At 41.9% G+C, this 26,636-nt stretch overlaps 2 protein-coding genes across 2 annotated transcripts in view; both read right to left on the minus strand.

The window, feature by feature from the left end:
- The window catches only part of LOC135241043 (transcription factor Sox-21-B), a 25,091-nt gene extending 17,420 nt beyond the window's left edge, over window positions 1–7,671 (minus strand). Inside the window, exon 1 of the mRNA XM_064311151.1 lies at window positions 7,182–7,671. The gene's annotated coding sequence lies outside the window, so the exon portion shown is untranslated. The remainder of the gene's footprint in view (window positions 1–7,181) is intronic.
- A 13,234-nt stretch (window positions 7,672–20,905) lies between these two features.
- The window catches only part of abcc4 (ATP binding cassette subfamily C member 4 (PEL blood group)), a 58,555-nt gene continuing 52,824 nt past the window's right edge, over window positions 20,906–26,636 (minus strand). Inside the window, exon 31 of the mRNA XM_064311541.1 lies at window positions 20,906–25,897. Within this exon, the coding sequence (XP_064167611.1) occupies window positions 25,805–25,897 (93 nt within the window). The 3' untranslated portion in view covers window positions 20,906–25,804. The remainder of the gene's footprint in view (window positions 25,898–26,636) is intronic.

Genomic DNA, 26,636 nt, shown 5'->3' on the forward strand with positions numbered 1-26,636 from the left:
TACCTTTTGTTATAATGGTATTCACTTTTTTAAGCATTCTCCCCTTTTGGAATGCATCAACATTCTCAAGCTACATCACTTATCACAATGTCCACTGTCAATACGGGAAGACTGGACAGTAGCATCTGCTCTCCTCCGAAGCACATGACATTGTCGGCATATCTTTTCGCACCACAGTCAACCAATCAGGCTCACACAGACATTAGTTGGAGGAGGACACCTCATGTTTAGCTCCGAAGCGCACTACAAACACCCAATCGACCAGCACAAAGGCACGTCATCTCAGCAAACTGAAACCTTTTAGCCAATCATACATCACCCTACAGGACTTCTGGCCACAGTTGCCTCTGGGACAGTATGGATTCCACACCAAACCACGGGCTCCACCCACTGTCTAGAACAGCGTCTTTGTAAGCAAACTCTCCTTAACCCAACTATGTCCTGGATTCAATCAACTTTCAATTTGGCCTTAGGTTTTTACAATAAATACATCCGTGTAATTTTTCTTTTACACAAGTGCAATTTGTGAGTCGAGTTTCAGAACTGTGGAAAAAACTGTTTTGTTAAATGAAAAAATTTAACACTTATTTTATTTCAGGACAAACACTGAATTCAAGAGTGTGCCTTTGTGGGTCAATAGTGTATAACGGAACTTGCAGATGCACATTATGTTTTTACCATTAATTTAGGTATCCCATGTTAAAAAATGTGTTGGAATATCTCTGAAATCAACCTGCAATTATCAGCAAGATTTAGCATTCCAAATAAATACGTTGTAAATATCTTTCAAAAATCACATATAATTTTTAATTGTTTTTGGGGGTTTCGAAGAAACACACCTTCTTTCATCTAGGGCCAGAAAACACATAATCAGCACAAACATTTTATATAACATTTAAATATGGCATTCTTATCTTTACTGCGAGTGGAATATAAACAATCTTTCTGTGAAGTGTTGATTCAGCAAGTGACTGAATATAAGCCTCTCTCTCTCTTTTCTGTCTTTGACATGCTTTAAATGGACTACTCTTCTTTTCCCTGCCGTGCTGAACCAAGTCCCCACTTCCCCCCTCCCATTTTGTGTTGCTTGAAAAGCAAATTAATTAACACGATACAGAGAAAGGTAGAAAGCAAACAGCGGGAGCCCTCACTTTAAGCCCTCATATTCCTTTGTTCTCCCGCATTGTACCAAATTATTTAATTGGGAACCCCCCGATTGTGCCCAGACACAGGACGGGGCGCCATCTTTTGTGCGCCTCCCCGGTTCGCCATAATGCAGGATCGAATTCAATTCCCATCAAAAAATAAAAACACAGGGGCTGCTGGGAAGGCCCACGCCCAGGGCCTGGAGATTAATGAAGATCTGCATTAAGACCAGACCGTGGACCACCGCACCCAAAATGAAAGGCCCGCGCCCATGGAACAATGGGAGCGGCTGCAAAGTGGAAAAGGGCCATTCCGAGGAACTGAAATGAATCAAAATGAAGGAAGTACTCTGGAGGAAGGAGGAGTGAGTGAGGAAGGGTGGAAAAATAGAGGGAGACAGTGCTGAAATTAAACCACTTAAAATCTCTCTGGCTTTTGGTTTTTGAGTCTGGTAAATCCAACAGGTTTTCTGTGATAATACATCAAATGGCCTCTGTCGGCTTTGTTGTTGCTACAGGGCACATGTCTGTGCTGTGTTGGATCACATCCGTACTTTTCCGCACAACCCCTAGATTCAGTTAAAGTGATCTTAAAGGAAGGCGGTCAATCAAGTGAAATATGTAAATATACCTTCACATATGGTGCTGAATTACAAGAAAGTGGATTGGTGAATCTGACTAAATGCTGGAGTCACTTGGTTTTTTTATTGAACAGCACTTTTCCCAAAAGATTATCTGGCAGTTTGTACAGAATTTAGCATAAACTCGGATCACAAAGGACATTTTGAATATCTGGCATCTTTAAATGAATGAAATCACTTCATGTTGTCTAAATGTCAATTTGTACTTCTACATCAATTTATATAATTCAAAATCAGTAAGCAGGCTATTAAAGTAAAACAGGTCATATTTTAAGTCTAATAAATTGACAAATGCATGGGTTTATATTTTATCATCTATCCAAGTACTTTCATATCAGCTTTTTGGTGCTCCTAAGTGTACGTTTTCAGCCACATTATTTGATCTTTATTTGAAATGTTTTTAAATAATATTTGAAAAGTATTTTGAAAATACCTGATGAGTTGTTTGAAATACCACAAGGATTTAGTTAATATATACAAAGTACACTCAGTCACACTCATGCTGCAGAACACTCACAGTAAAAAAAATTTACACAGTAAAATACAAAGCACATTCACACTGTAAAATGCACACATACTTGGGATGGAGAGAGATGCCACTATTTGTATGTGTATCTGCATTTGTTCAACAAAAAAATTATTTGTATTCAGATAAAAACTGAAAGTGGGTGGAGGGTAACACCCTAATGCATACTACTAATTACATACTTAGTACATACCAACTGTGGTGTGTACTATATAGTATGCACTAGGTAGTATGTCCTAAGTTGTATATGCAATGTAGTACACACTAAGTAGTATGTGCCATGTAGTATACACTAGGTGGCATGGACTAAGTACTGCGTACTACGTAGTATGCACTAAATAGTATGAACTATGCAGTATGCCCTAAATAGTATGTGTTATGTAGTGTGTACTATGTAGTATGCATTAGGCAGTAAGTACTAAGTAGTATGCAATACGTAGTATGCACTAGGTAGAATGTACTAAATAAACAAAACACACTCTCTCACATACACATAGACATGCTCACATAACCACATATATAGACTCACTTCTACATGTGATCTCAAAGCCTGTCTCAAAGCCTCATCTAACTTTCTGCAGACCCACAGAATTTCCCCTTTGTCTTCCGTCTTTAACATTTTAAATCATGTGTTCTGTCGCTCATGCTGTTTGAGTTGTCTGTTTACTGGCAGCGGTACAATTCAGCGCCTGTCTTTCTGCCACATTCCTCCAAACAAAATTGTCCTTTCAGAGCAGCGAGGTTAAAAACATAATGCCCATTTTTAACATAACAAACTGCTAACACATTTTCATTTTATTTTCACTTTTCTGTGCTGAAAGCGCCATTGCAACATTTTTTTTTACATACGGAACGACAGTGATAACTCATCTCAGCCGGCCCCTTTACCCCGCTCTCTTTCGTGAGTAGTTCGTCCGTTTGAAATTTTTTTCTAAAATGCAATCTCCAGGAAAACAGTGTTTCGTTCCAAAGTTTGGAGGATAATGGATAAAACGCACGCGCCGCGTTCCGCCTCTTTCTCATTTTCGGCAGGGTCCCCCTGTTCCCGCCGTATTTACTTAATTTCCCCGGGTTCACAGACGCTGCTCACTGAACCGAAGCATTCCAGCTGCCATCTGAAACATCTCATTATTTTTCTGAAATATCACGCTTGTATCTTCTTGATAAATAATTCCTACCAGTATAATGTATCAGTCTAAAACATATTTTCAGGGGGCCACCGAGGTTAAAGTGCCAATCTCACCTTTTTTAATTTTTTCGCCCTGAAGACAGTTATTTCCATATATAGAGTGACCAGGGTTTGTGTTGAACAGAGGGAATCAGGGACGAACCGCCCGGCAACACATATTGCTGTCAGAGATTGGAAATGAGGCCTGCTAACCTGTGGGCAGCCTCAGTGGACCAATCAGAGCCCGGCGTCTCTGAGGCATTACCCAACGCTAAAAAGCAAATTGTGACTGTGAAGTTTTTATCGGGGTCGTTGACAAACATTCCTCTTTAATGCAGTTTTTTTTTTTTGGTGGAAAATGCATTCTTATCCCACTTTCCAATGCATTTATCTACTTGAAATCCAGCAGGAGGACAGCCACAGGGGGAGGACTCCTTTTAACAGACCATAACAGCCTCTGTCCAGCAGACAGCCTGATCTCAGAGGACGACAGCACACCGCCATACATTCTCTGGAAACTGTTTGTCTCCTGACTGGAGTGAGGCATACATTAGCGTGTTGTTTAGTATAATGTCTGTTCTTTCTCTTACTCTCATTTCGCTCAAAGGATTCATTTGTTTAGTTTTGTAGCAACTGTCTATAATTCACGGATGGTCATGCTCTTAATGGCATAACTGCAAAAGGAGATGTTATGTAACATGCACGCAAAATACAAAAAGCAAAAAACATAATCCCGAGTGTCTGGTAAAGCCCACCTGGAATATGAAAACTGTTAAGAAATTAAATTTATCATCCAAATAAATCCCCTTTAACTGGTGAAAATTATTCTTGTGCATATTTCATATAATTTATTTGATTGGCAATACTTACTGTAACTACCCCTTTAACTACAGCATTAGATTAGAAATCATTGTTTTTCTTCAAAAGCAGTCTGGAAAAGTTAGACCATCACCAAACATGCTGAGAGTGAGTTGGGATTGGTAACAGCAGACTCCCTGTGCTTCCACTCTGTCCTTCTGGGTCCCTTCTCAAGGGGCTGAATGGCACTGATTCCTTCAGTCTCACATATAACTACGGAATACTGGACATCAAGCATACAAATCAGCATATTTGCTCTTAGACACACCATCTCATGCTTGAACTTTGACATATTAATGAAGAATACAACAGGACTGCAAACTTGTGTGATGTCAGATTTTTTAATTTTTTTAACAGAGTAGTAATGAATGAATGAAACATTGCATTTATATAGCACTTTTTCAAACGCTCAAAGTATTTTACAGTGATGAGTGGGTATTCACTTCACCCACCACCAATGTGTAGCACCCACCGGGGTGATGCACGGCAGCCATTTTGCGCCAGAACGCTCACCGCACATTAGCTAAGGTGGAGACGGAGAGAACATTTTTTAGGCAGAGATACTCTGCCTACCTTGTGTACTTTTTCACTTTACACGGGGCAAATAGATTGGGGATCCAGACGCAGATGGAAACATGGTACAGAGAACGCTGGGGCAGGGACTCAAACCCCCAGCAGCATGGGGGATTCACACAAGGCTGAAATTGAGCTGCTCTGTGGACCGCACCATACGATCTGCCCCTGTGCTCAGTTCTCCTTTAGCCGATTATCATCATGTTCCACTAGACTAACACTGGTAAGTGAAAATAACCAATGAAAGCACTGGAAGGAGAGCGCTCTTCCTAAATGAGTAAAAGGTCACACCAAACGCTGACTGAATATAGGGTTTCATTTCTGAGCACGAAACACGACTATGCAGCAGTCCTGATGATGGTTTAACTACAGCCCTGGAGAGCAGCAAGGTGGGCTGGTATTTGTTGTTACTCAGCATTTAACTGATCAATTAAAGCGGGTGACAGCACAACACTCACATGACCTGGATTCTTCTGTATGAATGTGGGTGCCCCAATCTAATGTGAAATGAAAACTTAACGTCCAGTATAAACTCTTCATAGGATACGGTCATATCCAAGTCAAAGTTGGATTTAAAAAATAACTACTAAGTCCTGGTTTTCCGCGTGAGCCACTACTTAAGGTACAATTTGATCATAAGACCATTTCATAAATGAGGCCCCAGATTTTAAATGAAAAACCACTGCCTGAAGTCAGGGAAGTAACTTTTCCTGAACTGGTTTGATGTTCAGTTACACCACAGTCACGAAGTCAAGAAGACTAAGAGTTATTAAGGGCAATAGCCACTCTCTTGTCAATTTATGGGAAAACGTGAGAACACACCCACCCAAGTGGTAACTGAAGCACAGGGAGTCGGGGGAAGAGAACACCACCATGGACGATAGGAGGTCGCTTGCTGCCAGCACAGCACTTCTTTCACTACCCCTCTCTTTACATCACATCCTTCTCTCTGGTCCTTAGGGAGGGGCGGGTTCATTTTTTTTGTTGTTCTTTTTACAGAGCCGGTGGAAACATGCACTCTTCTTAAAAAGAGACACACTTTCTGCCACCTGCACCAATTTCGATGGTGCGCTCGGAGACCCGAGGATTAGATGGCGAATGTACGGGGCGACGCTTCGACGGCTCAAAGGCGATGAGTAACGCGGTGTTCCATTTCCATAAAGAGTGTCATCATTCCATTATTCTCCGCGGATGGCTATTTAAGACTCAGCAGGAGAACAATGGCGAACCCAACTAGTGTTTCATCTCCTGTTGAAAGACTATGCCTGTTTCAATGCCCTGGGTCTCAGATCACTCACTAAAAAGCTCCCCATTGGAATTAGTTCCCGAGGGCCGGCCCAGACCTTTGTTAATAAATGAAGAAGGCTCTATGCTCTTGACATGGTTCTGGTGAGTGGTAAATAGGAGCAGGTTCAAGGAATAACCAACAGCCATAACTCCTATTCATATTAGACTCCACTCACCGTGCTAACCACAACCAATATGAACTCTGACCATGAGGACAAACATTAAAATGCCCAAGAGAATCCCTGAACTCTATTGCCCGTTATTGATCATTTAAATGTATACAGCTTGAAAATGAGTTTGGTTTCTTAATCATAAAAGGAAAGTTAAGGTGCTCTGTGTTGTGCTATAGTGCCTTGCAATGCACTGTGTTCGTATTTGTATATTTCTTACCAACGCCACATTTTCAGTTGTTCCAATCTAATCTGTAAGTGCTGCCATCAGTGGAGTGGACTTGCATGTTCACCTTACCATAAGTCCTGTACTGACATCCCAGATCTCTTTGGCCAATACTGTCAAAAGTGGTGTCACCATATGATCCACATAAGTTGGGAAGTGAAGCAGACAATTTAACCTGCTTGGTTTTGATTTAAATGCCAATATGAATTGAATATTGGAATTAACTGGAATTTGGGAATTGTTGGAACTAATTGGAATTTTGCTTTTCATTCATACAAAATTGTTTTTATTAGGCACAATTGGTTAAACTGAATGTGGCACAAAACAATATTACCCTACATTGTTGCTCGTTACACTGCTAGTGGAGCAAACATCCAATCAGTCGTATGCGATCGCATGTTTAACAAGCACGGCTTAGCTGTGCAAAAGGGTTGCGTTAGCAAGTTAGCTAGCTAGCTGATGTTAGCTAGACCGTAGCCTAAATAGGCTAATAAAGTCGGGGCTATTTGTTCAGTTTTTAACCGGAGGAAATTAGCCCAAACCACTATTTGACTAGTCGCAGCATACAGTTATCTTTTCAGTGCTACCTGATCAATCGCCATCGCGTCCAGCTTGTTCCGGAGGAGTGTCGTTCATCGCCTTCCACCAGTTACACACCTGCTAGCCCGTATCCCTATCCATCTATGGCTGTGACTCCATAGAGTGTTACAGATTGTAGTCCTAAAACCCGGAAGTACTTTCGCTTTTTTTAACCGGGCTGGCCTCAAAAATACTAATCACTATAATACTAAGTGCCTTGAATCCCTCGTCTCCCTACTTATGTCGCATCTACTTTTTTGGTCACAGACAGCGAGACGTCGGGATCTGAATGCGCCCAGGAAACGATGGCATCTTGGAGACGATCCTCCATGGATGAAACAAAACTATAAAAAAAGGATGAAGAAAGCGGACAAATCATAGTAGAACCAGGATTTTCTGTCATGGCATCACGGTTTACCGCAAGATGTTTATATTGGGACTGTGTGGCCTATCTGATTATACGCATAATAAAACAGCCTGTGAAAATAGCTCGATCCTTCAATATTTGTAACCAAAAACCTTAACCTCGCGTTAGATACTTGATTATATAATGTGCTTTGCTGGTAGGTGCAACTGAATGGTACATTTATAAGTGACAAAAGTGTTGATATTATAGTTATGTACATTACACAACACAACACTGCATCACTACATTACTCAATAGAAAACTACACAACTAATCACGACACAGTTCCAACACTACAATGCACATTACCTAACAGCAAATAACAGAACTGTGCTATACACAGCTATGCCATACTTTACACTACACAGTACTACTACTGAACCCTACACTACACCTAACTTTATTACAGAAAATTATAGTACTGTAAACTACAGTGTACTGCACAATGGTATATCATACTAGATTACTCCACAAACTTCATTACTGTGTACTGAATGACATTATTACCCCACACAACAACGCTATACATTGCTATATTAATCTACACTACTCATTAGTACACTGCAGCGTATCACTGTATACCCTGTACCCTACATGACCGGATAATGATACTACACTTTTCTGCATTGCAATACTCCACATCACTAGAGTACAGTGCACCTCTTTATTATTCTACATTGCACATTGACACCAGTGCCATAAATAACAGCAATCGAAACTCCTTCTAGTATACTTCACTATACTACTCTGGAGTATTGTGTTCCCCCAAGTAAGGAATAGTGAGGCTCCAGTTAGAACTGCCTTATTACCAGTCCACCCGTCGTCTGTGTCTCACCTCCTTGCAAGTTCAATTATTGAATCTGTCAAGGGCTTGGAGCTTTTTTTAAATTGTTTTTTCTTTCTTTTTTTAAAGAATAAAATTAGTCGTAGCTCTTTATTGAGGCACTGCATGTTCCAGTGAGGTGGAATGTTGCAGCATATTTGTGAGGCAGAACTAATGCTCCGTAAATCAGGGAGTAATAATCAACCCCCCTCCCCCCCGCTGTGGCACAGTCTAAATGAAGATTTTACACTCATTCGAACTCGACAGTAATTCAATTTCAGCCTCACGTACATGTGTGTAACCTCTCCTTGTGATGCAAACATCTCCAATATTATTCTTCCTTCTATGTCTTTATTCATTTTCCAGTTGTGGTTTGTGGGGGATAAAAACACTGATCAAAAAGCTCTGGGGAGGCAGTGGGGGGGGGTCCCTTCACACAATTGACTTTTTTTTGTTGCTGTTGCTTCATTTGCAAACTAATGATATAAGCTTCCCCACCCAACCACATACACACCCACATACACACAAACACACACATGCACAATCTGTTTGGGGTCTGCTCTTGTGTGTTTCCGATACGCTTGGCTATTAGCGTCACTGAAAGCTTCAGATGTGTCAAGCTCCCCCTTCAGTGGCAGGCACCTACTTTAATTTCCCCACAGGCCATTGGATGGGTACGGATTCAGCTAAAATCACAAGCTGTTTTGTTGGCAATCCTTTGTGACCAATAATGAATCTAATGAATATAAAGGGGAGGGAGGGGGAGAGGGTATGGCGGGACAAATACATTTTGACCACGCTGTGTGGCTTTTGCTTGACGATTTGTGACCCTAAACAATAGGACAATGGTGAGTTTTTTGTTATTTTTTCGGGAGGGGGTGTGGGGGTGTAGGGGGGGGGGGGGGGCTGTGCAAGCCTTGTTTTGTCATTGATTAAGATTCATTACTTTTCCCTTTGAGACGTTCGGAGTCACCAGTCAGAGAATAAACTGCTGATTGCACTGTCCTCCAGACAAAAGGCGGGCATCCTAAGGACACACACTGCAGGAGAAAGTAAAGAAGAAAAAGCAGGACTAAGCTACAGAGTCTATTCTAATATCAACCGTGAGAATGGCACCATCACTCACCAGTGGTAGGAGAGTAACATATCAGCTTAGTAGATGTAGCAGTTTAGTAAAGCATGGATTAAAGCTCATCATCAGCATGTGAGTACTCAGGAGTGTTAGGAGTTGTTTTAAAGTTTGTGGGCCTGACCGCGGTAGGGCCCCCGTTTCCCAGTGAAGCTGTGGCAGACAAGGTCCCAGCAGAGCTGACAAGGTGCAGCCGAAACTGCTGTGTCCCGACTGCAGCCATTTCACAGGCCCTTCAGGTGGTACGATTGAATTAACAAGTCTATTGTATTGCTCTGGAGCAGATATCCAGGTCACTGGCATGTGTTTACCTCAGGGGCTGGGGCAGGAAAGAGTGAAGCAGGAAATTAAAAACTTTTGCCAGAAACTACATTAAATCTGGGAGCATGTCAATCAGCCTGAAATCCATTAAAACAGAGGAAAACATTGTTTTTATTAGAAGAACATTAGTTGTAACTATTATTATTATTATTATTATTGTTTTTACTATTGTTTTTACTATTGTTGTTGTTGCTGTAGTCATCATCATAATAGTCAGCGTAATCATAACTATAATTATCAACATTTAAGGCAAACACTAACAGATATTTGGCAGTTTCTAATTTGTCACATTAATACTACTGGATTATCTAGTTAGTGGTGTAACAATTTAAATATAACAAATTAGGCTTTTTTCATTTCAGAATTTACACAAATCTTTAACAAATGTACACATTTATGCTATTTATACACTGGCCAATCTGTTTTCACAGGAGACGCAAGGATGTTATACAATCCAGATCAAACTGGCTTTGCTGACAGTCTGACAGTGATAAGTACATAATCAGAAGCCTATTAACATACACAAGCCCACCAACCAGCTATTTACAGAATAAACAGTGCCCTGTTTATTTTTGATGGCATGTAGTGCATTATATATATATATATATATATAATGAAATCTCATAGAAAACTAAGAGAAGTAGTCAGGAATCATATGGTTTGTTTATTTGGCAAAACCTACACCAAAATCATCTTACCATATGTTTTTATTTTATTATTTTCTGGGCTGTGTATAGTCGGTTCTTTTCATAAACATGAAGCAGGCACCAAAAGGCAGCTGAACATGCAGAGATTAATATTATAATTCTTTTTAGGATTAAAATCTTTCCCATACTTTGAAAAGTCTGCAGGCTTTTAGACATATTTAATAACATCCGACTCTGGCATCGCTTCAAGTATCACCGGCAATCTTTTTAAAATTCTATATACATTGTTCAGTTTAATGGGTATCTAATTTGTGTTATCGGGTTATAAGGCACTAAGTAATAATTTGCATGGCTGCCCTAAGCAAATATGCTTCCATAAGCAGCCTATAGAATAGACTTTGGAATGGATAATATGCCATATTGGCTATGCCCCGGTGGCCAATGCTTTTAGAGGAAGTTGTGACATGTAGTTTGGTTTGTGGGGAATTTTTGGGTTGAAAAGTTCACGAATCCGTCTGCAATCTTCCTTAACGGCATTTCGAGATAAATGAATTTCCCTCAGCCGCGCTACTTTAAAATAAATGGGTGCGCTCTCGTGACACTCGCCTCCTCCGATGCTGAGGAATCAGATAAACCCATATTAAAGACGCTGCGCTTGATTTGCAACAAGCTTTTGGCTGTGCTGAACCTGTGACCTTGGCACTACTAATGTCACGGGTCCTGATGCTACCTTCTCGTTTTTTACGACACATCTGTATATCCCCATAAGATGCGTTGACTGGGTGCATGTGTGCGCGCACGCGCGTGTGCATGCGTATGCATAAGCAGTTTTTTCAGACACGGATAAGTTCACAATGCACTGTTAAGCCTATCCATCTTCCTGCTCTGCAGCCCCAGGAAGACAGGAGGTCAGTGTGATTGCTTGAACTTGTCAGCTGTGCGCAGTGGGGTTGTGGGAGCTGATAACCTCCTGTCACCAGACGCTGCCCTAACACCGGGGACACTGCTGCTTCCACCCCTTAATCTCTAACAGCCTGTTAAAGCCTCTGAAACGCATGGAAAAAGACCTGCTGGGTACACAGTCGAGTAACAGCCCATTCATGAGTGTATGGTTTTTCTTTTTTTCAGTTGATGACCCTTCAACTGAGCACCTTCTAAACATGTCCTCTTTCACTTTGTAGATACACAGGCCAAGACCGTGCATGGCGCACAGCACATAGCTGGCTGTACCATCACCCAGGGAGGGAGGGTTTCAGTGGTCATGGTGTTCCCTGTGTAACTGTGTAAGGGCGGTAATTCTGGCTGATTGAGAGCCCGCTGTGTACATGCGCTAGCTTTGTGGAGCACAGACCTCTGGCACAATGCACAGCTCAGCTGGCCGACCACAGGGAAAGAAGGAGTGACTACAGGCCGGTCACGAGACCGGCCTACAGATACATGCCCCCACTCCAAATAGGGAGGCAAAAGCTAAATTTAGGGATAAAAACCGGTTCAACGAAGGTGTGTGTTTAAGCCAAAAGGACAGCTGGCTTGCTAAATCCCACGGGTCATTACAAAAAGCTGGTGATGATTCAGCCAGTCTGGTTGATAGGGCAAAACCTGGCAGCCCAGTCTGTCACATAGAGCCACTTCGAAAAGGACACCCTTCCCACTGGAGATAACAACTCTGGCCTATCATTACCCATCTGCACTGCACTGCATAGCCAGCACCCGCCCGCTTTGGAGATTACCTCTATGTAAACCTGCATGCAAGCATTTCAACAACAAGGTCTACAGAAGCTCTTAACAACTATGCTGTTAAAATGCACAGAACCCTTGGACTCCTCATCAGTGAAGATTGATTCAAAACAAAGATCCTTCCCACAGAAAGGCGTCTGATTAAAGCTGTTGGCTCGGAAGGCACAGACAGTGTCCTCCTATGGCATCGGTCTTCCCATCGCCATCCCTTGGAGGAATTGTTGTTAATGCGGATATAATATCAATGCTATAAGTATTAATAACTTTGCTATGAGATGTTTGGGGGGGCTGTCACTTAATCAATGAAAACAAATCATGCACAGCGCACGCCCACAATGATTGGGAACATTGTGAATATTTATGCAACAGTTTAAAATCAATGGTGAGGTTGCATACATTGGCTTTGCTGAACCTGTTGTTCAGGCTGTGGATTTCTTTCTTATCCATTTAGATTCTGACACTATAAGAGTCAATGTTAGCATGAATAATAAGGCGGTGCTGTATGCACGCTGGGAAGCGCTCAAAAAGAGAGATTTGCATTATGTATTGGGTCCTGCTTAAAACATCCAATGTGAAACATTTGAAAGTCCTCTGAAGTAACATAAAAACCATAAGAAACGTCAATGACAAGCAGTGACCATGCAGTCCACCTGAGCCCATCCTTTTTGCCTACAGCCCAGAACAGGACTGCACAAAGACGACTTTAGATAAGTGAAACATTTTGTTGTGATCTAATCTGGTGAACTAGCATTGGGGGACACCGCTAAATAGTTAATTTAGCCAAGATAACTCATGGAAAGAAAGCTTGTATAAACACTAGGCCTCCAGGAAGAGAGTTCCTGTTGAGATACTCCATGCAATTATAACTGTGTGGAAAAACACTTTTTTATTCATTTCTGTTGACAGAATAACAGCTCCTTCACCATCTAGCTGTGAACCAGTGAATGTTGGAGATAATACTGTTTCATTCAATTAAACAAAGTTATTCTAGGCGCACAGACAATTTGTGAGAGTTAACAGTGGGAACGGTTCTGTGCTGATATCCACAGAAAAGTTCTGATGGCAAGACAAAGACAAAACCACAAGCAGTTGCACTGTACAGTACTGCTCGTCATGGAGGGACAATTGCAGACGAAATAGAAAGTCAGGAATGCAAATCACTCCAATTGATTGGGGTGGAAAACAAGATATTTCTGCGGAAACCACTTGAATGGTGAGGTAATAGCATTTGGCTGGAGAAAGATTTCTCATTTCATTATTTGATAAGGGTGCATTTAATGAAAATATTAGCCAGAAGCAGTACATGGAGCACTCTTCCGTTCTTCTGTATGAAAAGATGCCTTTGCTTCACAGTACGTAGAGGCAGCACATTCCTAAATACGCATGTAGGCCTATTCATTTAGAATGGGATTGGTCCTGAAACACCTGATGGTATTGGAGCACATTATTGGGGATGCGGTTCTCACAGAAGGCTTTTGAACCATAACTTAAATGGCCTAAGGCAACTAGGCTAGGCTTCTCCACGCAAAGTACAAGCTGTCCAGTGTACCTATAATATACCAGTACTGCCACCTTGCAACTTTGTATTCAGTCTACGAAGCTAATGCTGGTCATTCTACATTTTTAAATGAGGAAGCTTTGAAACTGCAAATACAGTCCTATCTATGGCCTCTCTATTGGGCAATACTAATCTCAACAGAAAGGTTACTTGTTCATCCGCCAACGTGTTTAGATACTTGCTCGTTTGGAGACATCAAGAAAAGCAGGGTGAACCCCAAACGCTTACGGTGCACAGACCAATCACAATCCCTCATTCAGCTCACAGAAGAGAAGGAAGCGCGAGATAGAATACAGCCGCTTCCGTGTGCTCGGAAACGTACTGTAAATTCGCTTGGCGGGAGAGCGCTTTGGGAAAGGAGAAGAGGGGCACGAAAAACCACCAAAACAATAATGGACCGGCTATCAGTTACATCCTTAACCTATAATCACAGGCCAGTGTTAAAAGCGTTTTTGAATAGTGAAGAGCCTCGCATTCCTTCCTACCAACGCTTTTGAACCGGGTATAATGTTATCCTCTTCTGCAAGTCTCTTCTGCTTTTGTGTTCCCATCCACAGAGAGACAGGCAGGCCCTATTGATTACACTCCAGGGGCGATGTATGCGCGCTACAACAATGCTACAAGCGGATGAGAGACATATGCCATGTCTATTCCATCCAAAAAACAACTAGCCTCCTTCTGCGTAGGCCTTTTCATCATTTAATATTGTCATATTTCTCTGAACTTGAGCCGTGCAACGATGAACTCAGCTGGGACACAAAAAGCTTATCTTTCCATCCTAATTGTCCCAACCTGAAAAGCACCATCTCCCAACTTGTGGACTGACTCTTCAACAGAACAGGCCACTTCAGGCTGGACTTACAGAACAAAGGCGGTGGAATGCAGGCAGCACTGACATAGCCGAGTGTAAAAACCGTCATTTTTTAATGGTCACACGTAAACGAACAAAAAAAACATACTATCTCAGCTTTAGCCAAAATGTTATTTTATCCTGAAAGTTCTTATACTGCCCCCTACAGTATGTTATAATATTTGTCGTTTGGAGACCGTGGTTTTTAGGCACATAACATGGAAATTTACATTTTAACCAATCAGCAGTGTTCCCATTTAGTGGGCTGCTAATCAGAACTGAACTAGATGTGAAAATATCTTTCAGGATGGACACCCTGGTCAGATCTCCAGCACTCGGGTTAACTTAATCCATAAACATCATGTGAACCTCGGCCTCAGTGAACATTACCCATAACTCAATACAAAACAGTACCAATAGTACCAGTAAGTAAAATATTGCATGATGTTGACATTAATGTCCAACACCCTTGACGTGCCCTCCCCTCCCCCCTGGCGGACTTTAATAAACATGTTCAGAAAACATTCAGAGGTCCTCATTCATTTTGTTTTAGCTCTGCTTCAGTTGGGGGTTTAAATCATTTATATTTCAAAATACAGATATCATTGATCATATTTACAGATAAATACTATTTTCCTTTAGTTTTTAAAAACTATTCTTACAAAACAACATAGAGATATGTCTGTGACCAAGGACATCCAGGTGTTGTCCGGCCATGCATCGCTAAATACGTGCGTGTATTTTGGGGTTAGACTGAACCCAGGGGAACTTGAAGGAGCGGGGGAACATCCTCAGAGGTTCCGTGGGATCCAAGAGCGCCACTGTCCGTGTGTGAAGCTAACTTTTTAAGCCGGCTGCCTGGCAGGGTCCTGAATGGCCCAGGCGTGCATTTGAAGCCACACAGGCAAGATAAAGTGTCCCAGGCCACAAAGGCGCTCAAATCGCTGTGCATTAAGACCGGCCACACAAAGGCCGACAATGGCGTGCATAAACACCATTTAGAGCCTTTCACACGGCTCTGAAGAGATGGGCGTCCACTCTGCGGCGCAGCAAGGCCGCGGCTTTGTGCCGAGGTGAAAGGATGTCTAATGAACAGGAAGCCTTATTTGAGGGGGCTGACAGGGACCATACAACGGGCACATTGTGGGCCCCTACCATCAACCCTGTGGGTCCCTACACTGGGGACGGCGGGCTTTGGGGATGATGAGAAAGAACCCCCCCCCCCACCCACCCAAAATAAAGTTGCTCTTCCTGTTCCTGTGCATGAGCTCTGGGTACTGTCACAGTCACTGAGCAGGCGTAGACCCCTGTATTTAAATGCAGGGCAGTGCAGAGGCTCTTTACACACAGCATTACCCTAAGCTGCTTCCCCGTCACTGCCGTTTACAGACCAATCTGGACCAGTCTGCAGGAAGGTCTAACATACACATACAATCACGCATGCACATGGCTTCACTTTCTGTCTCTGTCTCTCTCTCAAACACACACACACTCACGCGTGGACAGTTTCACATTCTCGCCCTCACACACACAGACATTCATGTACGCACATCGTTTATCTCTCTCTCTCTCTCTCTCTCTCACACACACGCGCACACACATGCACAAACACTCTCCCTGTCTTAGAAACACATAGACACTGTATTTCACTAAACATACTCAATAAAGTTCCATCTTTCCAGGTAAGATACATGTTCTGCTGCTCTTGAATTTCAGAGGCAGCTGCAGGCTGTTTATTGTGCACACTATCATGAGAAACTTAAATAAATTAAAAGGAACTAAAATGAAAGGGTCAAATAAAAGAATACAGACGCGCACATAAAGAAACACACACACCGTGACTCCTTTCTTAAGCTTCATCAATCTCGCACAAAGGGATGACATCATCAGTATCCACTGTCTCCTTAAGCTTTAGGCAATAAGTTACCTTATTTACCGATGAGATAAACCCTCCTCCGATTGTCCACCCGGCTGTTTGGCTCTCTCGTCTGACAGCTGAAGGGTTGAAGGGGCATTTTTCCGAGGCGCTGGAGCATGTAGAGGATTTAGAGAGTTAAAGCATGAAACTGGGCTGTGTCCCTCCTCACACAGGGCCGGGGGTTTCGCTGTCCCACAGCACCCAGTCCAGGTAACAGCTCTGCTTTCACCCCCCGTCTTTCTTTTTTATTCTTCTTTTGGCAAAAGGCCTGATTCTTTTGTTCACCCCCCTCGCCATTAATATTTAAAACGATTGCATAAATTGTGAATGCCGAGAGTAACAATAGAAAAAATATTTTCATACTTAGCCAACTTTAGAAAAGAGTTCCGGTAAGGAAAGGTTAGTTCAAATTGTTTGCTGTTTTATGACAAAACAAATGAAATCTTAAAGTAAAAAGAAAAGAATGGTTGGATAAGTCAAAAGTTTTAATAGATTTGAAGAAAGTGTTAAATACCATGCATATAATTGCAATGTATTGCACATTAAAACATATGTGAAGATTTTTGTGTGTACTTATTGCACGAAGAAGTCAGTTCGTGATTTTTGTATTTACAACCGACTCATTTTGCAGGAGGCTCGATCACTGGTGAACCGAGCCGGTTGAAACCTTATTTTTATAACTCCAGGGGGAGAACCAGCTTTGCATTACAGACCAAGTGCCGAATGATGTAAGTAGATGTGGGAGCACGGTGGCAATTGTGAGATCATACAGGAGTGGTTAGAAAGTGCTGAAACATCACACTTTCCCTTCACGTTCTGACAGCAATGGAACACCCGATTAAACAAAATAACTTAAGTAAAGTTACCATTTTAGGTCTGTCTTTCAGTCTTACAATAACATCTTTTTGGAAATATACTGAGACGCGTCGTCCCATAAGTTTGAGCAGGATTGTAACTTGGACGGGGACACATTTATTTTTGTCAGACTTATGTTAATTTGGCCCTGACATGTAGGGGCTTTCGAAGAGAGTAAATTGACAACAGGAATGCAGTTGACGTGCAGGTGGATGGGAACTAAGGAATGTGCTTTGAATTAGAACACATATTTTAAGGGTAAATCTTAAACTTTTTTTCACCCGGAGATAATGCCATTTTAGGCTCCCAGTGTCAGAGCAGGGCTGTTATAAATGGGAGTTTGTTGTTTATATTTCTGAACGGGCCTCAGATAGTAGCGTCAGGTGTTGAAGAGGAACGTCAGGATATTTCGTTTGTTGTCGCTCAAGAGGGCTTGAAAACACTGTCTCGGGGGAACGACTCAAGACTCGCGATTCCCTCCGCGTGTCACTGGCACAGAACAAAGGATGCATAGTTCTTTCGCCTAATTCCACCACAGCTTGTCGAAATGTTGTTTTTCCTTTCGCCTCCGTCTTCAGCGAGTACTTTATGTGCGCATCAGTCGGGTCTGCGCAACCCACAGAACCCTCGCGCTTTCACGTCAACACCTTTCAACACAAAGTTTGACACACCGCAACTAGCTGCTATTCAGCTACACGCGTCATGCAATTTGTTCCCATTTGTCAACCCGCAGTATACCACCACAAAAGGAACTGCTTGCACAATATAAAGTAAAATAATAGTGTGCCAACAATCTAAAATGGCTATGCGATTAGATCGGTCCATTTAAAATCATTTCAATCAGCAATAAAATAACACCCTTTCGCAATTCATGGCTCTTTAAGTTTTGTTAGTGCACATAGTCGTTGTTACATTATTTATTACAGTATTGATTATAATACACCTTGCACAGAACACAAGCCTCCACGCCTCTTAAACCAACAAAAGCGTATCATGTCTCTTAAAATGCAGAAGAGCTCGCACAAATATAGTGGCGTGGCCTGAATTCATCAGTCATTTTATTCATTGGGTCCACATTGTGAAAACCGCCCCATTTTGTATATAGGCCTATATGTTTTTTTATTATTTATTTCGCATCTACTCCATTGTTCAGATAGCCAACAATTCGCCGACCCCAAAAACCCTGTCTATTTATTAAAGCTACCTCAGCATATACGTAGACATTTTTGCTATTTTGCGCGAGATCAGATTTGTGTTAAAAATGGCACTATTATCCTATTAACGCCGAAGGTATCCCGTTAATAATAGTCATTGTGAAAACTTTGTTGATGCCATTATCGAGGGGCCAGCAGGAAAGGATATGTGCTGACTCTTGATGTAGATAGCGCTTAGAGAATTTCCCCCATTGTGCCGGCCGGGTGTGTATAAAGAGCGGCCGCAGATAGGCTACGGTTTGAATACCGCCCAACGACGATGTCTGGTGAGCCAGCACCTCCCGAAACGACGCGAATGGTACATCTGCTCCGCGCCGCTCTCTAACCGCGTCCTGGCAGGCAGCCCTGACACCCGACACAAAGTAATCACAGATCACAGCGTTTAATCACTGAAACAAGCACTCCAGAGGACCAACGGTGTCAATATCGCACTCTCTCATTATCTGTTTGGATTGCACATCCACACTGTCAGATAAACAGAGTGGAAAATTACGATTAAAAATATGGTAATTTCATTTCAGGCAGCGGGCTGCTCTTCAGCCACAGCATTATACTATTGATTACCCCTGAATTCAATTTCTCTTTCAATACAAACTTTAATCTGTTCGCTAGCCAACAATCCTACTCCCCAAGGACTATTTGGGAGTAAGTAACCATTTAATATGATGCTAACTGAAAAATCACTATCTTTAATGAATTGTGCAAATCGTCCTGCCTAAAAGGACCTCGTGGCTTCCATTTCATCCGCCCCCCGCCCAAAAAAACCACTCCTCCCTCTCATCCTTCTTTCAAGTGCTAAATACTGCAACAAATACCTATTGCAAACAGAAAATAGAGCTCAAAATCCGTGCTTTTGTTTCACTGATTTATATTTGTTTAACTGATATAAATTTGAGGATTCCAAAAATATGTGAAACTGGAAGCTTAATCTTGTGTCCAAATTTGTTGAATATGTAAATAAAATCATTGCAGTTGGCATTTCAACAAGGTAACATTTGAAGAACATATTTCCTTTAGAAAGAGATGTATATAATTATCGCAGAGACCTTTATCTTAGAACTAAAACATTTTTCATTCTCTATCAAGCGGGACAGTAGGAGGGTAAGTGCTTTGGTCACAGAAACAACAGCACTACACATATTCAGGATTCAAACCAGCAAACTCAAGGATACAAGCCCAACTCTTTGACCACCACACCACATAACAGCAGTTGAATGTTTACTCTTTATCAATTAGCATATCTATGCCACTGAAGATCAATTGTCCTTACAGTTGGTTGTAATGTTACCTTTAATTTTAGAAATTTATTAGATGCTGCTATCCAGTGACTAACATAGCTTACATTTTTATAGCAGTATATCTACTGAAGTGATTCAGATTTTTCATCTCAAGGTCCTGAGAATCAAACCTATAAACCTGAGTAACAAACCCAGGTCCCTCACGATTGTACTGTGCTGCACTACAAGGTGCTTAGCCCAACTTTCAGTAAGTACCCTGGCTTTGCTAATAGTATAATAGAACACCTTCCCATGGATAGTGATACACACACACACACACACACACACTCCGGCTGTCACTTTCTTTGAGGGGCAAGAGAGGCGTTTTTAATGAGTGTGGGATCATTGGGCTTCCCAAAAATCCGTCAGCACTCGCAAAGCCTGTAATTACGGGATGAGCAGTCACCCAAAACTGCTCCCCTGCCGCACTCGGACCGGTACTCAGCGCCCGACTGACCCGTCACGCACACCTGTCGGCGACGTCACCGTGTTTTCCCCGGCAACAGGTCATTACGCTGACGTACAGGGCGAGGCCTTCCCGTAAATCCCCCCCACCATCCCCGTGTCCCCACCAAAAACGCCCCGCGGGTCAGGAGAACCTCGGCGCGGTCTTCTTAAAGAACCGCGGCCATCCATTTGAGCGGCTCTGCTTTACCACCACAAACACGCGTAATGAAGGGGAGCGCAGAGGTGCGCCACACGCCCACAGACTCAGATCTGTGACCCGACCGGCCTGCTGCCACACGCGGCTTCTGGGGTTTCCATGGCAGAGCGGAACAGGTTTCATCAATACAACCATTTCCATTGAGGATTTCTCATGAATGAAAAATACACTTCTCACTCTTTTTAAGTGACCTCAAAATCTGACAAATGTCAATCGAAAAGGAATCAAAACAACAAGATGAAATGTAATAATTATTTAAAGATTGCTTATAAACGTGCCCCCCATGGTTGTTTCGAAGGTCCCCACCCAAGAACTGCTTTTGTTGAAACTGAATTAGTGATTTTTTTCATTTTTATTTTTTAATTGATCTTGATTAAACAAAGAATACAATGTGTAAATTGGAAATGACAAAATTAAAGAAGATATACCTGAACATTTAAAAAAAATTTAAATAACATAAAATAAAAAAATAGCCATAAAATAATGTGTGTTACAGGCATGTCATGTTCCTTACATCAGGGGAAAAAAAGGGAAAAAAAAATACAATAAAATATAATCAGAAAATAAAGAGTGACTGTGCAATTCAACATTACACTGCCCATTCAGAGATACTTTGAAGGAGTACATAAAATTGTTGAGAACATTTTGAACAGTAGTGAGAAGGATTACACCCTAAGTGATACAACTAACATATTACAAAACTATTTGGTATACCATGTTACTGACTTAGAAAAAGAAAACTGTATATTTAACATAAAATTGTGCAGTTTTCACATGGGAAATAGAATATGTATGGAGACCATACATACACTCAGATACATAAACACAGTGCACAGAATAGTGTCTTAACATCATTGTATGTATTTGGAGTACAAGCAACATGGCAATTATACCATCTTAAAAAAAATTCCTGGAGATTTGTTTAAACACGTCTGATAAAACATGAATTTGGATTATCATCATTAAATTTTTTGACGTATGCTGTATTAATTAAGAAAATGATCTTGCTTCAAATACGTGTGTGCATACGTTCACATAAATATTAAAGGAACGTAACGTTGTTATAAGCATAAAGACAGAAAGTCTGTAACTCGTAGACTATGACGTCATCTTCACTTCAGTCAACCAAAAAACTCCATCAGGATGACACACTGCCACAAAGGAGGCCAGCAAGATGTGATCTGACCGTAAAATTATTACCAAATAACAACTCTGCTCTTAAATGTCCTTCTGTTACTTAAACCATAACTACAAGCAGGAAGTACGGTCCTCGTCAGTGTTCCACCAATCACAGTGCACGCTATTCAAGTAAATCCATCAGGTCATAAGACACGCATTGGTAGTGCAGCTGAAGAGGACGCATTCTTCAGGTCAAGGCACCGCGATTGTCACGCATAACTAAAAGAGCTGGCATTCCACTGCGCAGCAGGAAGCACGAGGCCCACTCAAGCTAAAGGCTCACCGCAATGTGGAACTGAGGAAATCTGAACGAGAGGTCAACGGTGAAAACGCGTATTAGCTATTTTCTTTAGCTCCCATGTTAAAGAGCATTGACTGGCTAACTGGCCCCTTCCTGCACACAGGCCTGCAACCCTGCGCCAGTAAAGTAAATATAAATGAACATTAGAGAACAGCGGCAGATGGGTGGCTCACAGAGGCCCTGTTCTAGCGCACGGATGGGCCCCTCGGTCTGGTACTGAATCCGGACCATGACAACGCTGCCCGCGTCTGGTAGCCTGGCAGCCCTGCGCAACTGGCTCTACCATTGCCCAAGGACTGGAGGGTTTCCGTCAGCCAGGATCTCAGCATTTCAGCTTGCGCCAGTGATCCCCCCACCCACTTTAATCTGCACGAGCTCTCCGCTGATTGATAGTGGAGGGTGTAAAAATGAATTCTCCAAACAGTTGGACATTGTAAAATTTGGGAAAACAACAGTGTGAGTCCATGCATTATGCACAGACTGACTGTAAGGCACGTGACAGTGCATCAAGCACCCACCATAATGGTAGCATCCCACAGTTGAATTACAAACTGGAGGCAATTTAGGAGCACAGCTGAGCATTACACACTGACTGTAATGTCAGAGTACAACACCATGCGTTACACACTGACTGTAATGTCACAGTATGACAACGTTTAACATGCTGACTGTGATGTCACAGTATGACACAGCTTTTTACACACTGACTGTAATGTTAGACATGGTGCATTACATGTTGATGATGATGTAAGAGTGTGACATGGTGCATTACGTATTGACGGTAATGTAAGAGTGTGACATGGAGGCATTATGTATTGATGGTAATGTAAGTGTGACATGGTGCATTACATATGGAGTGTAACGTCAGAGCGGCAGATGCCTCAGACACCACACAGTTTATTAAAGGCTTGCAAACATCACATTCTTCTGTTCTATTGAGCAAAGACTGCCAGAGATATTATCTGACCACAACATGTTTTTATATGTAAAACTTGATACTTATACAGTCATGCTTGAAAGTCTGTGAAACCTACAAAGATTGGTCATTATTTTAAATAATTTTAGAGAAACAGCCTTACAACAGTCTTGTGTAAGCCTCCAAACTTCATTAAGATTTCCCAAATAAAGGACATGTAAAACACAATTTATTTAACTGGTGTATGTAACATAAAAAGATTTCTGTGTGCGAGAATATGTGAACCCCTTCAATCAATAACTTGTGGCACCTCCTTTAGCAGCGATGGCTGCAGTATGATAGTCTCCCATGTCCACTGATCAGTCTGTGTGTCTTCCTGGAGGAACATCTTTACAGAACTTGGCCAGTCCGTTAAGGTTTGAGGGCTGTCTCACAAGAACAGCCCACTGCAGGTCCTGCCTCTGCATCTCGCTTGGATTCAGGGCAGGACTTTGACTTGGCCTTCCCCAAAACACAGAAACATCCTGAGCCATTCTCTGATAGATTTGCTCGAATGCTTATTTTAATGCTCCTTGTCAGGTTGGAACACCCACATTCAGACTGGCTTTAGCGGGTGGACTGATGGCCTGTCATTCTTTTCAAGAATCCTCTGGAATCCTTCAGAACTCATGGTTCCTTTTCAGAGACGTCGCACGGGACAAGAGGAAGAAAAGCAGCCCCAGACCATGACACTCCCATCATCGGGAGAAGGCTGTTCTGGTGGTGAACAGCATTGGGTTTTTATCAAACATTTTTGCTTGGGGGCAGATAGTTTGGACTCACAGAAATCTCCAGGGTTCTCCAGGTGGTGGATGCCATTTGCTTGTATGCCATTTCTATTTAGTCTTCTTACTGCTGACCAATGCACAGTGACATCAGATGCAGCAAGGGAGGCTTGTAGATCACTGGATACTCAAAATGTCAAAAATGCACAGGGGTTCACAAACTTTCAAGCAGGACTGTACACGTAATTATGAAAACCAAAACAAGAGAACTAAATCCTCTGTGACGGCTTTAACAGAATAAAAAAACGTAGACTATATATAGGGTCTCCACAAACAGCTTCACTAAACACTTGCAAAAGTGGGCCCACCAAAAGTCTGTTCATCGAAACCTACAAAATGAATATTTATACAGATGGAGAATGCCCACATGATGCTGCAATTGACATTTTTAGACAAGCCAAATGTCATGCCATGTTACGCTTGAAGTTTCATCTCAATGCTTTTATTTCTTGCTTAAGCAAATACAACCTATATGGCACATGCCTTTATACAATGAAGTCCCATTGTACCAACAAAACAATATCTCTGCACTCCAATTTACAATGAATACTTCTTCAGAGGTACTTGCGTCTAATTAGCTCTTTAAATATAGTCAGAAAATGTCTACAGATGAACAGTCAGTTTGTTTGGATCACCTAGACTGAAGATTTTCCAGCAATGAAAATCCTAAGGAGCTCAGACCTCAGAAATGATAGGAAGATGCATTTCACAAACGTGTTTAGGTTAAGCAGTTTGATTAAAGGTGTTAGTGTTGATCTGTGATGGTTTGCATCCCCATGGTTCGGACCCTAAACAGCAGCTGTTAGAGTAACGTGTTGCAGTGAAAAGGGAGAGTCGTTTCTGTACGCTGTTACATTCATTAAAAGAAAGGAGTACACTGGTCTAAGAATAAACTGGCCGTCGCATGAAGTTGCAAGTCTATAGCCACGTTTCCACCGCAGGAACTTTCCCCAGGAACTAGGAACCTTTTGAGGCCTCGGATGTCAAGACATGAAAGTGAATGTTCGCTTAAAAACACAATGAATGTGTTTGAGAGGACATATAAAACAGTTACAATCTGTATGTTGGTCTGTTATATCCTGTTTGTTGCATAACAACGGTCCAAGTCGAACTACCAACGAGAGTTTTGCTTGACAACAGTAAAATAATATGCCCCAAAATAATTCAATTTCAGGTGATTAAGTCGCTTTTTCATACGTCAGCGGGACTTTAGACCGCGGTGGAAACGCAGACAACAATGGGCTGAAGGAACCTTTTAGTTCCTTGAAAAGTAGTTCCTGGGACTAAAAGTTCTGGGTACTTTGGGTGGAAACGCAGCTTGTCAGCTTACCGAAGTCACTTATCAATATGTGGGAGTCAATAGTAAAACTGTACCAGATAGAACCATAAAACAAGTCACAAATAAAAAAAGACAAGGCATCTGTCTTTGAACTAGTTATTGCACCATCAACCGACCACACACAACATAAAATATTCAGTCCTTAAAACACAGACAGCAAGGCATTGAGAAGGCACCGGCATGGTTCCATGGTGTTCTTTTGGTTCATCCACAAAACTAGGCCACCTTAAAGAACGCAACACTAGTTTTCCTGTCTTTTTGGCCCATTAAAAAATTAAACAAATTCTATCTGGCACTTAAATAGACTATTAAGGCACATACATGTATACAATACAATCAACTGTCAAAAAGGCATTAATAGTTTTACTTCACCTTAATCTCTTTCTCTACAGATTAAGGTCAGGGGGGGATATGTGTGTCTCTCACACAGACACACACACACACGCACACACACATGCATGCACACACACACACATATTTTCTTGATAACAACCTTACGTGCCCTTTAAAATAAGATGCAAAGTCTGTCGCTCCACAGAAACGAGCCACAAGTTACTGTGTGGAGTGCTAAGCCCAGAGACTTCCCCGAAGCCTGGACAGGAAGTTACCATAGCGATGGACATGGCCGGGAGTGTGGGCAGGGTCGGGCACAGGGGCCGCAGCATCTTTGATGTTATAGCGCCGTCTCGAAGATGATGAGACTGCCGTCGCCATTGCCGCTGATGACACCGTTCGCCAGGTTTGTCTGGCTCCTGCTCAGGTACGTCTGGAAGGAGATTTAGTACAATAAAACATTAAAACATTTAGAACAATAAAACATTCTGGAACATTTGCAGAAGAGAAGAAAGAGGCTGTTCAGCTCATACTGGTTTCAGCTATATCTAAACCAAAAAAAATCAAACTGCACTTAAAAACAAATAAATATAAATACCATTAAAATGACAACAAATATAATGAGATATTCAGGAGATAAATATAGATCAAAACATAACGATAAAACAAACAAAAAAATACAACAAAAAGGCCCACAATGGGACCCTCACTCAAACAAACATCCTGGACTTTTTTTGGATAATACCAGATTATTTAAACGTGTGCTGCCAATCCTGTTCCAAGCAGAAGTTAATGTTTTTTCTTTACATAGTACAATTAGAAAAAGTAAAATAACAATCCAAATGTAATACTGATGGGCAGCATATCAGATATACACCAATGTCCAGCTTCATTCATTAATTCGTTCATTCATTAATTCATTCATTTACCAGGACAAAGCACCATAGCCGTATATCAGATGAATTCACGTATTTAAACCTTGACTGACGACCATAGAAACTCTGCGCTGTATTTCTGAGCCGGCTCTGTGTTTAATAAGCAGTGCCGGGAGGTTGTGGGTGTTATGGGTAATCTGATCCGAGCGCAGCGCGGCCACAATAGAGAGGAGACTGAGGCCTGCCGATGTCCCCTCCCCCGCCCCACCTCGCCAGCCAGCCGCACGGGGGGCCAAG

The sequence above is a fragment of the Anguilla rostrata genome, chromosome 15, assembly GCF_018555375.3.
Source record: "Anguilla rostrata isolate EN2019 chromosome 15, ASM1855537v3, whole genome shotgun sequence".
NCBI lineage: Eukaryota > Metazoa > Chordata > Actinopteri > Anguilliformes > Anguillidae > Anguilla > Anguilla rostrata.